The 21,705-nt window shown below is 42.9% G+C and overlaps 1 protein-coding gene across 1 annotated transcript in view; it reads left to right on the top strand.

The window, feature by feature from the left end:
- Positions 1-21,705, top strand: part of LOC114079454 (zinc finger protein 420-like) — an 83,028-nt gene continuing 61,323 nt past the window's right edge. Inside the window, exon 1 of the mRNA XM_034637374.2 lies at positions 1-144. Within this exon, the coding sequence (XP_034493265.2) occupies positions 142-144 (3 nt within the window). The 5' untranslated portion in view covers positions 1-141. The remainder of the gene's footprint in view (positions 145-21,705) is intronic.

The raw sequence follows: 21,705 nt of genomic DNA on the forward strand, positions 1-21,705 counted from the left end.
CTCTGGGGCGCCTTTGTCTCGGGACCCCGCCATTCCTCGGATGCGAGGCCGGGCTGCCATCAGTCCTCGGGAGGCCCGAGTTCCTCTGCTGCCAGGCGCCGGAGCTCCGCGCGGGAAGGCCGGGCACCCTACGGCCGGGAAATGGTGTGTACGAGGGGCTTCCGTGGACAGCGCGGCGGTTCGCCTGGGCGGGCGGCAGTGGGCGCTGGAAATGGCCGAGCGGACCCCGCTGTCTCTCCGGCCTCCGCCCGCGCGCGGCTGGGCCCTTGGGCCGGCCCGCTAGGGAGGGTCGGCAGCGGCGTCCCCGGAACCCACAGCCGGAACCCTGTGCGGAGGCTCAGCCTCCGCTCACACCGCGAGGCGGCTGCGGGTGGGGACCGCGGCCTCCCCGCGAGGGCCGCTGGCCGCGGTGTTTCCGTGCGAGATTGAACCCAGGGCGCGGTGCCACCGAGCCACGTCCTTTTTACGTTTTATTCAGAGACTGGGTCTTGCTAAATTTCTTAGGGGGCCTCGCTAAATTTCTTAGGGGGCCTCGCTCAGTTGCTGAGTTGGCCTTCAACTCGCGGTCCTCCTGCCCCAGCCTCCCGAGCCGCTGGGTTTATGGGCGTGCACCACAGCGCATGGCCTATTTTTAATTTTTTGAAGTACGTTCATACGGTTTCCAAAAACAGCTGTACTAACTTTATGTTCTCACTAGCGGTTGTATAAGGGTTTCCTTTTATCTATGTTTGTATACGCTGGTGTGCTTGTTATCTTTCAAAAAAAATTTTTTTTTTTTTTTTTTTTTTTTTTTTTTACTAGCCATTCTAGCATCTGTACTCAGGCTGCGGGAGGTCTGCTATCTGACTTGTGCATTGAGTTCCTGAAACAAGTTTGTTAAAATGAGAGCTGTCAGGAAGCCACTGAAAGAGCAATTTAGAGGGATCTATGATTTCTAAACACCTTTTCTGCGTCACTGCTGGGGATGGTAGCTCATGGAAGCTCTTGCAAAACAATAAATCCATGTTTCCAATCTAGAGATTTGGACGTGCTCTCAGCTGCTTTGGTTGGAGGTTGGAGGTTTGGGAGGTAAATGCTGAACTCTCATGCTGTCAGTGGTTTACGCTGTTTTTTCCTATTAAATCTCTGAAGCAAGATAGAAATTCAACTGTCGCCACAGCATTTGGCAGAACTTGCTGATAGGTAACAAGGTTAAGCTTATGCGGTTGGGTTTGAAGGCTTCTGCCCTGAACCCAGGTGATGAACCCCTGGAAGTGCTTGCATGACCATAGAAAATCACCACTTTTTGATACTTAAGCAGATACTTGTTCTCCCAGCCCTATAAATTAAAATGCAAACCACAGGAAACTTGAGTTAGGGTATGTATGGTCCTAGGCTCCCATTCTGTACCAATGATATGGGACTTTTGCAGTGTAGGACCATGGCCAGTGTACCCCAGATTTTCCTACTCATTTGAAAGTATATATTTTCTCAGTTGTTCAATGGATCTAAGTCTTTAAACTCATTTGTGACTGTCTTAAAGGGACCTAAAACATGAGCATCTATTCAGTGTAGCCATAGATGGAGGGAAAATCAGGTGTCTCATATTCTGTTTCCAAAATAATCCCCATTAGAAAAAAGCCTTTTATGCCGATTGTGGGCTCTGGAGGATGAGAGTTCAAAGTCAGCCTCAGCAAAAGTGAGGTGCTAAGCAACTCAATGAGACCCTGTCTCTAAATAAAATACAAAATAGGGCTGGGGATGTGGTTCAGTGGCCAAGTGCTCCTGAGTTCAATCCTTGCTACCAAAAAAAAAGCCTAGGACCTTTCAATTCTGCACATACACAGTGAACTGTTTGCCTGGCTCAACCTACTTGTACATTTGGTAATTTCATCCATTTACATCTAATGTCGTTCTTCATATAGTTGGACCTAACAATACAAAAATGTTTGTGTATATGTGGATTTAATTATGGATTTTATTTGTATTATGGTTCCTTGGTCTTTATTATTGCAATATTATGGTTTTATATTATACATTAGTGCCTATAATTTATACATTAGTGCCTATAATTTACACATTATTTATATAATTAATGTATATAGTGTATATAATTTAGGTACTGAAAACTACTTCATTTGCTGTTATAAATCAGTATGCTTTACCACCAGGAGAATTTTAGAAAAACCCTGCTTTAAACCCTTTTTCATTAAAAGATAAGCATGTTGAAATTTATTTTTTAAAATTTTTTTTAGTTGTAGATGGACACAATGCCTTTATCTGTATATTTTTATGTGGTGCTGAGCATCAAACCCAGTGCCTCACGCGTGCTAAGCAAATGCTCTACCACTGAGCTACAACCCCAGCCCAGCATATTAAAATTTTTTATACTATAGATTAATTTGGGGATAATTATTTTTTTAGTGATGAGTTTTATCTACACATGGTGTATATAATTTAGTCTTTCAAGTACTCCCAGAAATTTTTATTTTCTGATGAGTATTCTACATATTTCCTTTTAAAAGATGTATGTATGTGAGGTCTCACATGAACGTGGCATCTATATAATACTTAGTGGTATTTTGTATATTTGTTGAACTGGACCATTTTCCCCACACTGTATTATTTACCTCTTCTTACGTGTGTGTCCTCTTTCCCCACCCTGGATTTCAGGTGTTGGGATCTGTAATGCTGTATCCATACACATCATCATGGTTCACTTTGCAGTCATTCCTGCAAGTCTGCTACTGAGGGGAGCTTCATGTATCTTCATTCCACTCTGCTGTAGTTCATGAGAATTTATTTGTTCCAAATCTTCATCAACAGTGATTAATTTTATCTAATTTTATTTTTATATCTTTAATGTCTAAAGATGTTGAGCTTTTTATGAATATTGAACACAGATATTTCATATAAAGTGGCTATGCAGTCTCTTGCCTGCCTTGGTTTGGGGTCTTTATCTTTTCCTTTCTTATTAAAAGTTTAGTTATATGTGAAGTAATTAATTTCTCCTGCTGTCATTTCCTTTGTACCATTTAATGGTATCATTTGTTGACGGAAATTTTATTGTACAATTTAATTATCATTTGATGATGGAAATTTTATTTTAATGTTATCCAATTTGTACATTTTTTAACATGTCTTTTTGTGTAACTTTGAAAACAATTAAATTTTTGTATGGTTCTTGGGATTGAAGCCAAGAACGTACTTCCGCTAAGCTACATCCCCAGCAAATTGAGACAGGACCTTACTAATTTGCCCAGGATGCCCTTGCGATTGCAGTCCTCCTGTCTTGGCCTCACAAGTACTTGGAATTGCAGGCATATACCACCTCATCTGCCCTATAGCTCTCTTTTTTTATTAAAACAAGACAAAAACTGTTAATGTTTTATATTTTGCTTGTGTTCCCACAAAAGACAATTTAAAGTCGGACACCAAAAGTCAGACTAGAGCACTTTAGTATAAGTGTGAGGTGAAAGTAAGTAAAAGCAGAGTGAGGCCCAGGCAGAGAGCACTGCTGAGAGCCAGGACAGTCCTCCTTCATGTCCAGGGCCCAGGTTTTGACCCTAATTGGTCCTCTTCAGAACTGCCATGGTGGCAGTCCTGTTCAGGGCATTTTATCTACAAATCATCCTCCGTTGGTTTTTGGGCCAGGCTAGTCAGAATTTACCTTAGTGCATGTTACTAATGAAACCTGCCTCCCTTCCAAGACTGTGGAGGCATCTGTGGCCATGACTCCTGGCTTGGCCCTGGCCTAGGTGGACCCTGTCAAGAGTTGTTAATCCTTCTTTTTGATGGATTTCCCCAACCAGCTCCCTAATTAGCTTCTTTTATCTCTGCTTGCTACTCTCAGGTCTGTGTGCCAGGGGTTTTTGTTTTTGTTTTTTTTTAAGCAGCTTATCTGTTATTTACTCATCCAGGGCAGCAGTAACAAAGAACAGTTTAAAAGTAATTTAAAGTAAACCGGTGACCTTACTATGGTTCCACTGCATATACTGACTGCTTCCTGTTAGCGATAACTACTACTTTTTTTTTTAACTAGTACTCTTGGAGTGTTCTTTAAAACAAGAAAACAGAAGTGTGACAACTTATTATGTAAATTGTACCAAAAGGGAAGTTAAAGGGGGCAACTGTGGGCTGGTCCCACCCTGGCCCACGGCTATCTAAGGGAGGGGTCTGAGATCTGGGGATCAGGCAGGAAAGGGATGGGCTAGGGTATGAGGTGGAGGTGCAGAGTACAGGCAGGAGGGGCTACTCAAGAAGAAAGTCCTGTGGTCTAGGTGGGGTCAGGAGGATGAGCCCAGGAGGGGAGGAGAGGTGGGGCCAGCTGGGCACTGGGATGGCAGGTTTGAGGGTCACAGTGGCAGATGAGGGTGGGGACAGTGTCCAGGGAGGCCGAGTGAGGCTGGGGAGAAGGAGAAAGTGGCACTGTGGAGCCAGAGGAGAGAGCCAGGAGAGGTTCCCACCCTCAGGTGTCCCCACCCCCAGTCCCTGGGGCCTTCTGCCCCCAGCCCTTCGCCTGGGGCTCACTCTGCCACCCCATTTCCTGTCTTCTGCAGGGACCCCCTCGTCCCCCTCTGGAGCAGCTCTCTTAGCACAGCCCTCGTCACCCTGATCTTCCTCCCCCACTGTGTCCCCTGCTCCTGTTCCCACTCACCCTGGGGGATGTCCCCCTGCTCCTCACTCTGTCTTCCTCCAATGCGTCCTCCTCTTGCCACCTTGCGCCTTCCCTACCTAGGCCTCTCCAGGTTCTGCATCCAGCCCACCAGTGGCTCCACACTCTTCTCTAATGCCCCGCATGTCCAGCTGGCCAGGGGCCAGGTCCTGGAGCCTAGGCAGGGTGGAGGCAGCCCACCTGAAGTGACAAAGGCAACGGGGACACTGGCCTTTAGAGCTTTCTCCTGGAATCCTTTGTGCTGCTCTGTTCTGCCTGGGAGTGGAGTTGGTGGTGCCCAGGGTGTGCCTGGGTAGGTGGCACCAGGCCCTCTTCCCAGGAGCTCCACCACTGGGCGTCCATAGCAGTGTCTGGCAGGGCCACTGCATCACTCCTTTTCAGTTGTTCATCTGTTAATTGATGGTTTGTTTTGGCCTTTGTCATCCTTGTTACCTCTGGTGAGTGCAGTGGTCCTGCATCTTGAATGCCCACTTCTCTCAGCCATGTTGACTTCTGTTTAGTTGTCTTTTGAGCATTCTCTTTGTAAAGATGTTGTGAATCTCTTGGGTTGCTTTTCTGTTCTGAGATGTCAGTGGTTTTTTTTTTTTATTTCATGCTCTTAAAATATTCAGTGTAAGAATTTTTTTTAATAGCACAGTAACAAATTTTTTCTTTGAAATTAATTTTTGCTTTTTAAATCTATGTACCTTTAGTATGGGATGAGATGAGGACCAAATGTTATTATTTTTTAATAATAGTCATCTATTTGGCCCAGTGACATTGGTTAGAATATTGGTAATGATGTAAGAAAGCAAAAGTGACGTACTCATCTCCTACCTAGAATATCAGGACTTGTATATACAAATACCATTTTCACAAGTTAGTAAAGAATGAGTACTTATTTTTGTTTCTGACTTCACTTTAGTTATGCATAATATTAGGGTTCATTTTGACCTAATTATACTGTTGTAGGGACAAACGAGACAAGGCACCGAAGATAGCAGGAAACAGTTTTATTTGGCTGCAGCCAGGTTCAGAGGGTACAGCCTTTCCTGTAATCAATCAATCCCCCTGAACCCCGAGTTCTGGGAGTTTCAGAGTTTTATACCCAGCATGTAAGGGGGGAGGGGCTCAGAAGTTCACAGTCTACAGAAGTTCACATAAAAGCAGCTTTTTCTTTCACTGTTCTGGGCAAGTTAACTCTTCAAGGACAATACCTGAGAAGGGGATAGCTTCTTCTCTTCTTTCTATCCTTCCCCTGCCAGCTGTTACCATGGAGCCCAATTGTAACTTATCTTAAAAATGTAGATATCTCTGTGAAACCCAGCTCAAGGCCGGAGGCCTTGTTTGCACATTTCTTCAAAGTACTATACTGGATACGTTTGTGAAAAATTAGTAAGGGGGTGTCCAGCACCTGGAGTGCTGGTATCTTCTCGGCCAGTGGCCAAGTAAACAGGGTGACATGAAAATAGGAAGTTTATCTACAATGGACTCTTTTGCTGACAGTCCTAAAATCAGCCATGGTGAAGAGGGCTTTTCTGTGGAGAAAGGGGGTGCCACTTCAATTCCCCCCTTTAATGATGCTCCCCATAATTTAATCCTTTAAATTTAAGAGCATCATTACCATTATCTTGGCTTAAAGCCTTATAGAATGTCAAAACCTTAGTTGTTGTCATCCTTTCAACAGCAGCTTCTTTAGTGGACCCAATAGTTTTAATGCACAGTGGAGCCAAACATGGGAGCAATGAACAGGTTAACAGCAGAATACCCATTACACCAGTTAAGCTTTTAAATCTACCAAGAGTTGAAAACCATCTCTCAAAAGCATGTTTGGGACCCAAATTTTAATGCCCTTCTAGGTATGAATGAGCACATGTGCTAGTTCTCTTGTGTTGTTGGCTATATTCTTAACTGTTTGTCTATTGTCATCCATTTGGATGCAACAATCTGAGCTGTTGAACTCTCCACATATTTCTTTTTCCTTAGCCAGTAGGTAATCTCATGCCAAGCAGTTTTGATAGTTAGCCACTTGCATCTGATCTGTTGTGTGGCTAGGAGGTCAAAGGCTGTGGCAGTCTTATTAATAATAATTTCTAGTACAACTTGTAAGTGAATAATTCTGTTTAACATGTGAATAGGAGTTTTATAATTTCAACTGTCATTTTGTGCCCAGGTAGTGAGACCATAAGTGGTAATAATCCTCTGGGGTGGCCAGTTACCTTCACCCCAAGATTGGTGACCTCCTAAATCAAGTTTCTTTCCAATGGACCTCTTTTTCTTTTCCAAACAGTCATACATCTATAACATTCCTCTGGTGGGACAGGTCCTAAATGTATGTTTTACCACCTCTTGGTTATAGTGGATTGTCTTGACACATGGTTCACATGATCTTCATGGTTGGAATAGGAGTAGGGCAGAATCCCTTAAGGTTATCAAAGGAAACCAAATTAAATAATAGACTAACATTTTGATTAGCATAGGTTAAACAGCATGAATTAACAAAGCCAAACTAATAACACCATACAAATCTTAGAAAACTTATATAAGCAATATAAAAAAAGTATAAGTGAAATTTTGTTACCCAGAGTCCAGTCAGTTAGGAGTTACTGTTAACAAACCAGTAGCTAAAACCAAACAAAGAACTGTGCATATATCCAGAAGCAAGGGGTGGCAATGCATTACTGTATAAGAACTATCTCAGAGGTTGAAAGAGTTCATAATCCTGGTGGGAAGTTTATCTTTCACCATGTATTGATCAGTTAGTCCCTCCTGTGTGGCTGAAACAGGGCTGTAGTCTCCTCAAGCTTCGGCCTCCGTAGACCAGTCAGCTTCCAGAGTGACTGGAGCAGGGCTGTTGTCCTTCTGATCCTCAAGCTTCTCCGGTGCTCCTTTTTCTTCAGGATGGTCAGTTTCAAGGGCGTAGCAGCATCTGGAGAGCACTCCCAGTTTGCAGCTGCAGGTGTGAGTCTGGTGTACTACAGGGACTTATCTCTGCAAACTTTATTGCAGTTGGGGTGGATAAAATAACATTGAAAGGGCCCCTCCAAAGAAGTTCAGAGGCTGAATATTTCATTTTTTTGACCCAGATTCAATCTCCAGGCTTGAAGGAGTGTGCACCTGGGTCAAATTCACTGACAATCTTTCTCTAACCCATTGGTTGAGAACCTGTAAAGTTTTCCCTAAGACCTGAAGCTGTCAACTCAGGGTTAATTTTCCTATCTCTCTTAAGTCTCCTGGTAGTCCCCTAATAAGAGGGGGGCCTCCTATATATTATCTCAAAAGAAAAGAATCCAGTCCTCCTAGTGGGAGTGGATCTAATCCACAACTGTGTGATAGTGTAAATCTCCTGACACAGCTTACCCAATTGAGCCTTAAAGTCCTGTTCATCCTTTGAACTTTACCAGAACTCTGCAGCCTATAGGCAGTACGTAACTTTCATCTGATATTTAAACTCTTGGTTAGTAATCGTATCACTTCTGCCCCAAAGCTGGCCCATTGTCTGAGCCAATAATTATTGGGACACCTTAGCCTTTTCAGTGCGGGTGGGAAAGGCTTTTATCCAGTCAGAGTATGAACTCTCAAAAAAACAAAAGTTATTTATAGCCCCATGAGCATGGTAGTTCAGTGAAGTTTACTTCCAAGTCTTCAAAAGGTACTCCTCCTATAGTTTGGATTCCTGGTGAAAGCTTTGGCCCCTGACAAGAATTGTTGTGAGCACAAACCTCATATTGTTTGCAGATCATCCAGGTGTTGCTTGTGAGCTGGGGGACATAGATATGTCGGCTCAGAACTGTCTCAAGTGCTGTATGTCCAACATATTTTCCTGAGAAACTGTTTGATAAAGGCTGGGGCTAGAAACTCCCGGTGTTACCGCTGTTGAGTGACGAGTTCTTGCTTCCCCAATGTTGAAGAATAACACCAAAGAAGCACGCCGAGGCAAGGTCAGAGTAGAAATTAGAAGTTTATTAAAGGACAGCAGAAAAGACTTCTCTCGGAGGAAGAAGGAGACCCAAGAGGTGGAATCCGTGGAAGGGATGTTGTCTCCCCTTTTTATAGTTCTTTCAGTGATGGAATGTAGGTGGGAAGGCCCGAGGGGTGGGACACAGGTGGGCCAAAGAAGTAATCTGGTCAGGAAGGACTTCTGAGTCAGCACCTTTTTGCTGGGGGCTGTTCATTAACATTTCTTTGAGGTGGACTTTGGCCTAGGGCCTTTTCGGGACTTCATTAACATTCCATGAGTTGTCCTGTGTTTTCCCCGAGTCATTCTGCGCATGGTCTCCATTTTAGATTTCACTCGATATTAGACCCGGATTTACCTAACTACACTGACTACCTAATTTTAAATCTGGCTTCACCGGGATGGCTATTCCAGCCATCAGAAAATCTCCACCATCCACCTGGGAGAAAATTTTCTTGTTCAGTCTTAAATCACTTACTTTCATGTTGGGAGTGTGTTGGCTCCCATTCTGTTAGATAGTCTGCCAGGCAGAAGGGCAGCATTTAAACCTGGGACTGGATTTTCTTCCCGTTTCTTGCAGACAGCTAACCTGGCCTTTCTGTCAGCTCTCCGGTTGCCCTGAAAAACCACAATGTTTCCCTTTCGATGACCTTGGCAATATATAATCACAATTTTCCTGGGAGCCCACAGTGCATCCAAAAGTTCAAGAATTCCTTGCCCATACATCATGCCTTTTTTTTTTCTCCCGAGTTAATGAGCCCCTTTTCCTTACATAAGGCCCTATGAACATGAAAGTAGCGAACGCATATTTTGAGTCTGTAAATATCCACATAGACTCCTGCTGTCAACTGAGGTGCTTGAATCAAAGCAGTAAGTTTTACTTTTGTGCTGAAGTTCCCTGAGGCAGTTCTGCCTTGACAGTAGAGTCCAGAGTGACCATTGCATATCCAGCAAAACATACCTCATCTTTTATAAAACTGCTTCCATCTGTGAAGTACTCTGCATCAGTGTCCTCGAGAGGCTGGTCTGTTAGGTCTGGTCTGCTGGAGAACATTTCATCCATGACCTCAATACATTTGTGATCAGGTTTTCCAGGTCCAATGGGCAGCAAAGTTGCTGGGTTTAGAGTTCTGAAGACCTCAACATAGATATGTGGGTTTTCACATAACATGCCCTGATATTTGACCAATTTTTCATTAGTCAACCAGTAGTGTCCTTTATATTCTAACAATGTCAAAATTGAATGAGGAACTCTGACAAACTGGCCATGGGACAAGAACTGGTTGTCAGCTTCTGATACCAGAATAGCTGTGGCTGCAAGGGCCCCAAAAAAGGTGGCCAGCCCTGGGCTATAGAGTCTACCTGTTTGGACAAATAGGCCACTGGACGGTGCCATGTCCCCAGCATCTGAGTCAAAACTCCCACAGTTACTCCAGACAGATCATGGACATACAGAAAGAAAGGCTTTGTGAGGTCAGGGAGCCCTAATCCAGGTGCACTGGTGAGTGCTTGTTTAATGTCCTCAAAGGCCTTTTGCTTAGTTGACCCCCCCATATAAGAGGATCCCATTTTCCCCCCTTTGTGGCTTCATAGACGGCTTTTGTCATAACTGAAAGTTGGGGATCCATGTATGTCTGAACCCAGTAGCCCCCAAGAATTCTCTAGTCTGATGGCAGGTTGAAGGGACTGGAATTGAGCAGATCTCTTTTTTCTGTGAGGCCCAGTTGCTATTGTCTGTTCTGTTGCCAAGTCAGATGGTAACCAAAGTATTTGACCTTTTTCTTGATAGATATGGGCTTTTAAGTCAGAGTCCAGTGCTGTCCCAAGGATGGTGTACTCAAGCCCCCCCTGGGAGGAACTGTCATTTAGGGAAGGGAGGCATACATAGAGTATCTGGCGCTTTAAGATGCAGGAATTTTTTGTTATCTCCCAGTGCAGGATGTTGGCTGCTAGGATTCTCCAACTCTTAAATCTAATGTAAATCTTAGCAGACTGATGAGCTGGGACATCATTTGTGTAAAAGGCACCTATGTCAATTTCGCCGTGGGCTGTCTGCCAAGGTTGGAGGGCAGCAGTGCAGTTCCGTGAAGGTCCCAGTGTGGCAGCCACATTGTGCCCACCTAGGTGTTGCTCTTTGACTGCGTGGCTTTTTCCTCTTGCCAGGTGGGAGCCTGCTCTAATTGTATATAGTGGCTGCCTCACTTGTGTTTTGTTCAGTAAGCCTGGGTGCATGGGGCTCTGTAGCCCTTCCTGCTGGTGGCTCACAGCGTGTGGCTTGGAGCCAGGGTGGCATATCCTTTTGGAGTGAGCACCCTATGGCTCACTATCAGCTGTTAACATGAACATATTCCTGGTTCATTTGGGGGCTTGCAGCAGCTGAGCCCTCTTGAGGTGCTGGGTCCCATGCATCAGATGATGCAGGTTGTGTGGGTCTATCAGACCCATGCCATATTCGTCAATCACAGACTTCCGAGCAAGTGGGAAGAAACTGAAAGGAGGGGCTGAGGCCAAAACATTCATTCCTTTTCTGTTCAAGTCTTAGCTTTTGAGCATGGCAGTGGGTACTTGTCTGCCAGGGCCATTAGTGGCTTCCCTTTTTGTCTGGCCACGCTTTTCTTTTCCTTATAAACATTTGGACCATTGTCTTTGTTCTAGTGAGACCCCCCCTTTGAGTGACCTCTGGGTTTGTGGTGAGGGCAGCTGTAAGGAGATCCATCTTCCTTTTTATCTTTTAGGTCTGCCTATCTTTGAGTCTCTGGATCTCCATTGATGAGAACTGCGGTGGCCATCTTAATCAGTTCACTGGCACACTTCTCAGTAAAGCCCTCTAGAATTGTAAATTTTGGCAAATGGCTCTTTGAGCCTGTCCCACAAAGGCTGCATTGATCACCTGTTGCTTGCGCCTGTGCATTTCCTCACTGACAAACTTGCACCGTGGCTGCTACACTTGTATGTGCCCTTCTTCCCCTGGGCACCTCTGGGCAGAGAGAGGGGTGGCAGCAGCGGTGGCCTGGACATTTAGCTCTGAGTCAGTTGGGCACATCTCTTTGGATCATTGCTGCCAGTTTCATAGGGCAGAGGGGCCTTAGCCAGATGTGGGGCTGAGAGAAATGTTCAGGGCTATGGAGGGTGCGAGAGGGAGATGCTGGAGCATCGGGAGGCTTATCTCGGCTCTGTTTGTCTGCAGATGCTTAGGCTAGGGCTCAGGGCTGGCTTCGTTTCATTCTAACTCTTGGGAACAGACAGTGTGTTTTATTTTCTCTCTTTTTTTCTTTTCTTTTAGACTTTCTATGAGGGCTTCTTGATATCTCTTTATTTTAGAACCTCTTCTTTGTTGGGGCCCCATCCTAGGTCTGGATAATGGGCTGCATCAGATCAGTCATGGTCCAGGGTTTCTCCGTGTAGGAGGGAGTATGGTTTTTCCAGCTATGAGCACAATGGTGGAGAAAGGCTGGCACAAAAAACTGCCTTGTCTCCCTCAGATGTTTCCCTTCTGGTCAACATGGGCAGGTCCTTTAGTCCCTTGCAGGGGCATCTGGAGAGTTCTCATCTGAGTTGTGGCTCTGGTCTTGGGACAAATCTCCCACCTTCATCCTGGGAGGTGAAAGAGTCTTTGGTTCTAGGAAGCCTTTGGCTCTGAGGCCATCACAGAGGAAAGAATAGCCAGTATCGAGGGCCATCATTTGTTGCCTCTGAGGACAAGGAGGCTAGGGGACAGTCTGTTGTCCCAGTGGTCTTGGCAGAGTTGGTCTTGGGTCCTCTTCTGGCTCACAGGGAAAATTGTTTCCTTTCCTGTCTTTCCTAGTCAGGTTTTCTGTTTAGCTGCTTTCCGCTGGGTCTTAGAGACCACTGTGTTCCTGGCTAGCATCCATCTAGACAGGCTGTCAACCAAGGGGACTACTTCTGTACTATCTCTTGACAGCAATCAATAAAAGAGAATTGGTTCAGGGGTTCCAACAACAATCAAAAGGACCTCAGCAATGACTCTCTCATCTAAAGATCCTTCTGGTGGCCAGCCCACATCTTGGGTGAGCCACTCTAATTCACAGAGTATGCAACCTTTGTGGAGTGAGTCTCACCCCACAGTTACCAGGAAAACCTTCCTAAAGGTTTCTAACACACATTTCAGAAGGCTCAGTTTCCTTAGTGTGCCTCCCATGTTCCACGCTGCATCGGTGTCTCACACTTAGAACACATTTAGGACAAGACTCGCTTTGTCCATCTCCGGCCGCTCCCCTCGCGGGGACTTAGGGCCCTCTTAGCCATAGACTGTATGAGGTGCCATGGAACTGTGGATCAGGACTCTGCACTCGCTTCGGCCCTTGGGTTGGGTCGGAACCCTTCTCCCTTTGTCCGTCTCATTCACACACTTTCACACAGACATGGCCAGGACAGAATTTCTATACCGCCCAAATTCCAACAATTCCAAACCAAACAGAAAAGGGAGTTTCCCCTCTGCTCACTGACCCCGAACAGAGACTACTCGGGCGACTCCCCGGGTCCATTTCAGCTCCAACCACTTTGGAGGGTACTCGGGACCCAACAGAGGGTGATCAAGCCTCTCTTCCACCCGCTTAGGCCTCAAAGGGGAAGTCAGGTGGGCTACAAACCAAATGGACCCGGGTCCTACCTGTTCAGATGGGCGGTGCTCCAGAACCTTAATTCTGGTTCCTGCTGCCTGTGGGTTCCGTTGTGCTCCGGGGTGGCAGCCCCAGAGAGAGCGCTGGGTGAGTCGATCATCCTTTAGGCCAAGAATGGCCTGGGCGCGCCAAGGGGACCACTGTCCCTCGTCACCCCAGGGAAGCTGGTCCCCGGAGACAAGAGAGGCAGAACAGCCTTCCTTACCTCCTCTGTCCCATCTGGGTCGACAAAAATGTTGTAGGGACAAACAAGGCAAGGCACCGAAGATAGCAGGAAACAGTTTTATTTGGCTGCAGCCAGGTTCAGAGGATACAGCCTTTTCTGTAATCAATCAATCCCCCTGAACCCTGAGTTCAGGGAGTTTCAGAGTTTTATACCCAGCATGTAAGGGGGGGAGGGGCTCAGAAGTTCACATAAAAGCAGCTTTTTCTTTCACTGTTCTGGGCAAGTTAACTCTTCAAGGACAACACCTGAGAAGGGGATAGCTTCTTCTCTTCTTTCTATCCTTCCCCTGCCAGCTGTTACCATGGAGCCCATTTGTAACTTATCTTAAAAATGTAGATATCTCTGTGAAGCCCAGCTCAAGGCCAGAGGCCTTGTTTGCACATTTCTTCAAAGTACTATACTGGATACGTTTGTGAAAAATTAGTAAGGGGGTGTCCAGCACTTGGAGTGCTGGTATCTTCTCAGCCAGTGGCCAAGTAAACAGGGTGACATGAAAATAGGAAGTTTATCTACAATGGACTCTTTTGCTGACAGTCCTAAAATCAGCCATGGTGAAGAGGGCTTTTCTGTGGAGAAAGGGGGTGCCATTTCAATACAAGCATGAGAGATTTTCTCTAGTTCATCCCCAGTACTTCCTCTATCTTTGCTCTCCTCTCCCACTGTTCCTTTTGCCCTAGTGTACTGATGTCTCTCTTTTTTTTTTTTTAAGAGAGAGAATTTTTTTTAATATTTATTTTTTAGTTTGTTTTCGGCAGACACAACATCTTTGTTTGTATGTGGTGCTAGGATCAAACCTGGGCCGCACGCATGCCAGGCGAACGCGCTCCCGCTTGAGCCACATCCCCAGCCCCTGATGTCTCTTTATATTTATTTGCAGATATTTTAAATTAGTGCGTTGCAGATGTAGATGAAGGTGGGACTCCCTGAGACACATGCTCACATGTGCACTAGACCCGTCCACTGTTCTTCCTTTCTTGCATCCTTCCTCCCTCCCTTCTTCCCCATTCCTCTACTCCCCTGACCTCTCTTCTATTGTGGTGGAATTCCACCCCCCCCCCCCTTTTACTTTTATTTCCTATTTTGTTTTAGCTTCTGCAGATCAGAGAAAACATCTGACCTTCAACTTTCTGGATCTGGCTCATTTCACTGAGCATGATGTTCTCCATTTCCATCTATTTCCTGGCAAACACCATAGTTTCATTCTTTTCTGTGGCTGAGTAATACTCCCTTGTGTCTATATCCCGCATTTTCTACATCCATCCATCTGTTGACAGGCCCCTGTGCTTGGCTAGTGTGAGTCGTGTTGCTAGAAACACTGGTGTGGCTGCATCCCTATAATGTGCTGACTTTAGAGCTTTTGTGTATGTACCAGAGTGGGATCGATGGGTCCGATGGTGCTTCTATTCCTAGTTTTTTTGAGGAGTCTACATACTGTTTTCCAGAGTGGCTTTATTCACTTGCAGTTCCACCAGCAATGTATGAGTATACTTTTCCCCACATACTTGTCCACATTTATTAGTGTCTTTATTCTTTGATAATTGCTATTCAATTGAAATGAATTGAAATCTTAATGCAGTTTTCTTTTTGGTAGTTGTAGATGGTCAGAATATCTTTATTTTATTTGTTTATTTTTATGTGGTGCTGAGGATTGAACCCAGTGCCTCCCACATCCTAGACAAGTGCTCTGCCACTGAGCCCCAGTCCCTTAGTGTAGTTTTGATTTGCATTTCTCTGATTGCTAGAGATGTTGGCCATTTTTCATATATTTACTGGCCATTGTATTTCTTGTTGGGGAATTGTCTGTTCAATTTGCCCATTAATTGTTGACTTTGCTGTGCAGAAGCTTTTTAAGTTGACACCATCCCACTTAGTGATTCTTGGTTTTATTTCTTAAACTTTAGAGGTCTCGTTAAGGAAGCTGATGCTTGTGCCTCTCTGTTGGAGTGTTGAGTGTGTTTTGTTCTAGCAGTGTAGTTTCTGGTCTAATTCCTGGGTCTTTGATTCACTTGAGTTGACTTTTGAATAGGATGAGGGATGGGGTCATCCCGTTTCTCAACATCATTTGTGAAAAAGGCTTTCTTTTCTCCAACCTGTGTGATTGCCAAGCATCGGGTGACTACCTCTGTGGGTATGTCTCTGTGTCTTTGGTCCCACTAGACTTAATGCTGTTTGGTACCATAGGCACCGATACCATGCTCTGTGCTACATCCAGGTCTGGTACAGTTGGATCTCCAGCGTTGCTCTTCTTGCTCAGAATTGCTTTGGCTATTCTGGCTCTCTTCTTCCAAGTGAATTTCAGAACTGTTTTTTCTAGTTCTGTGAAGAATGTCATTGGGATTTTGGTCGGGACTGCATTAATCTGTGTAATGCATTTTAGTAGTGTAGCATTTTGACAGTATTAATTCTGCCTGTCCAAAGACGTCTTCTAAGGTCTTCTTCAATTCCTTCAGTGCTCAGCACTTTTCAAGTATTCTTCTCTTATCTCCTTCCTTAGATTAATTTAAAATATTTATTGTTTTTAAGGTTATTGGAGTGGGATAGTTTTCTTAATTTCTGTTTCAGTAGATTCATTATTGGAGTATAGGAAAATGATTGAGGTATGTTTCTTTTATATCCTTTACTAAAATTGTGTATCAGCTCTGGAAGTCTTCTGGTGGAGGGTTTTTTATTGTTGTTGTTGTTTTAATATATCATCAGCAAACAGAGATAGTTTGACTTCTTTTCTTATTTTTATACCTTTAATTTTCTCTTCTTGCCTGAGTGCTGTGGCTGGAGTTTCAGGGACTGTGCTGAATAGGAGTGGTGAGAATGGACATGCTTGGTGTTTTGCTGTTTGTTTTAGGGGAAATGCTTCTGGTTTTCCTCCATGCAGTGTGGTCTTGGCCCTGGCTTTGTCACATGTGGCCTTTACACTGCTGGAAAGGCCAGGCCAGACGCAAACTTCATGGGTCATCTCAGATTTTTATACAGGAAGGGAGTCTCCTGCAGGAAGGTGTGAGGCCTCTGATGGACCCACTTTCCTTGTGAAAAACGAGCCACTGGCCACAGGAGGAGTTGAGCTCATGTAGAGTCTACTGAGAGGTGATTTAGTGAGTGTGTTTGGGCCTCAGGAATTTGGACTTTTGGGTTGGGGTTTTGTGGCCAGCACTGGGAATAGGCTTGTCTTGGAAGAGATTAGTGCCCTCAGCATGTGGCTTTCTGCTTTATCCCCTTTTCCCAGGCCACACTGTGTTGGAGTTTTTCATTTTCTGTATCTAACACTTTTGTCCCTAATTTTTTTAGTGTTTTATACATGAATGGGTGCTGGATTTTGTCAGATGTTTTTTCTGCATCTATTGGATATCATATGATTCTTGTCCTTATCACAATTTATGTGGCAAATTACATTTATTGGTTTGTGTATGGTGAACCAGCCATGCATTCCTATAATGAAATCTACTTGATCAGTGTGCAGTATCATCTCAATGTGTTTTTTAATGAAGTTTCCTAGGCATGGTGGCACATACGTGTTATCCTAGCAACTTGGGAGCCTGAGGAGGGAGGATCATGAGTTCAAAGCCAGCCTTAGTGAGGCCCTAAGCAACTAAATAAAAAGGGCTGGGGATGTGGCTTGGTAATTGAGCAGCCCTGAGTTCCATCCTCGGTACCAGGAAAAAGAATTTTTGCATCTATGCTCACCAACGATATTGGCCTGAAGTTTTCTTTCCTTGATGTGTCTGTCCGGTTTTAGAATCAGGATGATGATGGTTTCAAAGAATGAATTTGGCAGTGTCCCCTTCTTTTCTATTTTATTAAGTAATTTGAGAAGGATTGGTGTTAATTCTTCTTTAAATAAGTTTGGTAGAATTCAGCTGAGACTCTTATGTGGTTCAGGGCTCTTCACTCAAGAGTATTATTTAATCCCCAGGGATTAGAGTAGTTTCTGTTTTTTATCTCTATTGATTTCTAATGTCATTCCATCATGATCTGATAGGATACAAGGAATTCTCTCTCTTTTTTTTTTAATTTGGTAAGATTTGCTTTGTACCATAAAATATGATCTATTTTAGGAAGTGTTCCATGTGCTACTAACAAAGGAGGCTAACTTTCAAAATCAGCAGTCAGTTAAACCACATAAATTTCCTACAGACCGACCTATACACTGTTTTTAATTTTTTACTTCCTTGACACTATCAAGCTTCTGGTTGCCACCTTCTCCACTCCCCCCCACCTCTCTCTCTCTCTCTCTGCCCCTCTCTCTCTTGGTACCAGGGATTGAAACCAGGGGTGCTTAACCACTGAGCCACATAACCAGCCCTTTTTGTTTTTATTTTGAGATAGGGTCTTGCTAAGTTGCTAAGGCCTCGCTTGTTGCTAAAGCTGGTTTTTAACTCATGATCCTCCTGCCTCCCCAGCTGCTGAGGCAGGAATGCGCCACCATGCCTGGCCCAGCAGTTGTTTTTAATGTATACAAGAAAAAGGCAATCCAAACATAAAATTAAGGAACCAATTCTAGTGACAATAATATCAAAATTCTTAGGAATAATGTTTACCAAGATTTGAAATCTTGAGCATTGAAAACTGGAATACACGGCTTTTGAGGGGAAGACCTAGTGTCCCCAAGCCTCATTTCTTTGTCTTTGAGGTCTTTAATATCATAGAAGAAGACGGGGATTGCTCTGTGTGTGGGTGGGGAGGGGACGTGAGTACTGGGAATGGAATTCAGAGGTGATTTACCACTGAGCACATCCCCAGCCCTTTTTTATTTTATTTTGAGACAGGTTCTCACTAAGTTGCTGTGGCTGGCTTCAAATTTATGATACTTTTGCCTCAGGTCCCCTAGTGGCTACGATTGAGGAATAGCAGTTCATATCCTGGAAGGTAGAACACCAGGTACCATTTAACTCACCCAAGCCTGCAATTACTCAGTATTGAAAGGTCCCCAGAGAGTATGACAATAATTGTATACAAGAGTGGAAAACAACTTTGAGGACAGGAGGCTTGGGTTTTCAAATGTGAGGGGTGAGAACTCTGAGAAAGTCAAAAAAGAGTTACTTGGTTTTGAAGAAGAGACTCGTTGGGGTAATTTTTAGGATCAAAAAATATATTCTAATAGGAACAATCCAGAGCATACATAGTAAAAGAGATCCCCAGGGATAGGTCTTGTGATAGGGATAGGCCTTGCACAATAGCAAATACCTGTAATATAATCTACTAACGACTCAAATCAGCAGGTGATGGATCCAAAGAGAATTGCCATACTATTTTCTTGTGTATTAATTAATTTAAAGTAAAATAGAGATAGGATTTTTTTCATGCTTTGGAATACATCTTTAAAGTTGGGTAAAATTAGGCCAAGTAGCCTAGCTTTCTAATTTACTTCTTTCTTGTTTATTTCTTTCCTTCGCAGTGTAAATTAAAGTTGCATATTACACAGCTTTGCAATAATATAAAGAGTAACTTTAGCGGTTTAGGTAAGCACTTTAATATATGCATCAGAAAACATGGTTTATATACACATGGAGTATGATTTAGCCATAAATAAAAATAAATTCCTATTATTTGCAGCAAAATTGAAGGAAATGGAGGATATCATGCTAAGTAAAAAAAAGCTGGACAGAGAAAATAAAATCTTATATATTCTCTTACATGTAAAAGTAAAGTAAGTCGACCTGAAAGTAAAGTATTGATTAAAGGGATTGGGAAGAGTGTGTGTGTGCGTGTTGGGGGGAAGGGTGGAATAAGTGTGGCTGGATGTTATCAATGCAGTACATGCATATGTAGACATATCACACTGATATGGTCATTTGGCCTGTAAAATCCACTGTCTCCCATATATATATATGTATGTACATGTATACTGATTCCGTTTTTTCTGAAGAACTCCAAATTATATGTGCATTTGTCCAGAAGGATATCTGGATCTTAGGGTAGTTCTAATTTTAATTTTTTTAAATTTTATTTTTTAGTTATAGGTGGACACAATATTGTTATTTTATTTTTATGTGGTGCTGAGGATCAAACCCAGGGCCTCATGCATGGTAGGTGAGCCCTCTACCTCTGAGCCACAACCCCAGCCCCCTAATTTTAATTTTTGATGACCTCAATGTTTTCCATGTCTCTATCAATTTATGTTCTTGCTAGTGGTGTAGAAAGGGTTTCCTTTCCCGAGTATTTTCTGCAACACTTATTATTACTATCATTTAAATGACATTTATGATGATGAGCATGACATGGTATATCAGTATGATATATAACCTGACACCTCAGAATTTCTAAAAGTAAAAAGGGGGAATTCTTTGACATTGGTCTTAGCAACAGTGTTTAGATAAAACATACAAAGAACAATCAAGACAGACCATACCAAAATTAAAAAATGCTTATACCCAGCAAAAGAATCAATCAATGAATGAAAATGTAGTTATGTATTGGAAGAAGATATTTGCTAGCTACAAATCTGATGAAAGTTTAAAATCCAAAATAAGTGAAATGAATACAACTCATCAAAAAGGAAAGATAAAAAAAACTCATAACCTAATTCATATATGGGTAAAAGTCTAGGTAGATATTTCTCAAAAAAGGATAAATGTCTGACAATATATGAAAAGTGCTCAGCATCACTAAAGTACTCAAAATCAGAAAAAAATGCTAACCCAAATCCCAATTTCTTTTAGCTTCTATACTTCATTTATGTCACAGATGTAAGTATAAGCATATTCTCCATCCCTCAATAGGCATCTTGAGACGTGGGGGGATTCACACATTGCCAAGTCCCCATTTCCCAACTTTATTCTTCTTTATTATTTCATTTCAATTATGAAATGTCTACAAACATGGAATATTAAAACCTGCTGTCAAATTCTTAGTTATACTTGAGTTTTGAAAGTTAATTCGAGAATAAATAGAATACACCAGTTGACTTATATGTGAAAAAATATAAAATAGATGTATAAAGTAAAAACTAACACAATTGTGGCTGTTCATACCTGTAATCCCAGCTGTTTGTGAGGCTGAGGAAGGAGAAACCTTGAGTCCAGGGGTCAAGGGCAGCCTGGGCAGCAGAGCAAGGGCATATCTCAAACAACAAACAAAAACAAAAAACACCACCAACAACAGCGTCCCCAAACACTGATGAGTTCTGCCAAGTATTTAATAGGAATCAGTACCAGTCGTTCAAGATCATTTCCAATAGTAAGAGAGGAAACATTATCATCTGTTAGGCCAGATTTACCAGATAACAAAAGTAGACAGGAGGGAGGTTGCAGAGCACCTGTCACTCTGGTGGTGTGGACTCACCTTCTAAGACACCTGCAGGCCAAGGTGAAGTGCATTAAGGGAGATCTGACACCAGGGCTGAGGGATATGCTGGAAATACAGATTTTATTTAATATCCCAAACCAATCAAGTAATACACCATGGTTTTTTTTTTTAATTTATAAAAATCACTTGAAAAAAGCTTTTGATAAATGTCCGTGGTAAAATATGTGGTAAAGTAGGATTAAAAGGAAATTTTTTCACTTTGCTAAAGTGAGTCATGAAAAACCTACAGTTAACATTGTTTTTAATGGTGAAAATCTGAATGCTTTACACTTTACATTGGAAAAAAGAAAACATGTTTTTATGGCTTCTGTGACATCATTCTGGAAATTATGAATGGACAACAAAGAGCAAAATAGCCTACAGAGATGATATCATTCTGAATATAAAATATTTCAAGAATTATCACACAAAACACTAAAACTAACAAATCATTTTATCAAGGTCATGGGTTACAGGGTAAATATAATAATATTTTTTTAATTATGTAGGTTTCTCATACTAGCAGTGATCAGTCTCAAAATTGACACAATTACATTCACTACTGTGTGAAAAACATAATTTGAAATAAAAGTATATGTGCAATGTCTGAAAAGTAAGAAAGAGATGTAAAACAAATGGAAAAGCAGCTGATATTTAGTGACCAAAATTTGTTTGAATTATTTTGTTGTTATTGTTGTAGTTGAATACAATACCTTTTTCCTTATTTATATGTGGTGCTGAGGATCAAACCCAGGACTTTGTAGGTGCTAGAGTGCTCTACTGCTCAGCCCCAGCCCCAGCCCTAATGACCAAAATTTTAATGTTGTTAAAATCACAGTATCCCAAAATGCATTTGAAAATTCAGTGTAATTAGGTCAAAATACCAATCTCCTTTTTGTTGAAATTGGCCAACTGACACTAAAGTTCTTACGGGAATGAAAAGGAAATCAAATAACCAACATTGCAAATA

This window comes from Marmota flaviventris, chromosome 16 (genome assembly GCF_047511675.1).
Source record: "Marmota flaviventris isolate mMarFla1 chromosome 16, mMarFla1.hap1, whole genome shotgun sequence".
Classification (NCBI taxonomy): Eukaryota; Metazoa; Chordata; class Mammalia; order Rodentia; family Sciuridae; genus Marmota; species Marmota flaviventris.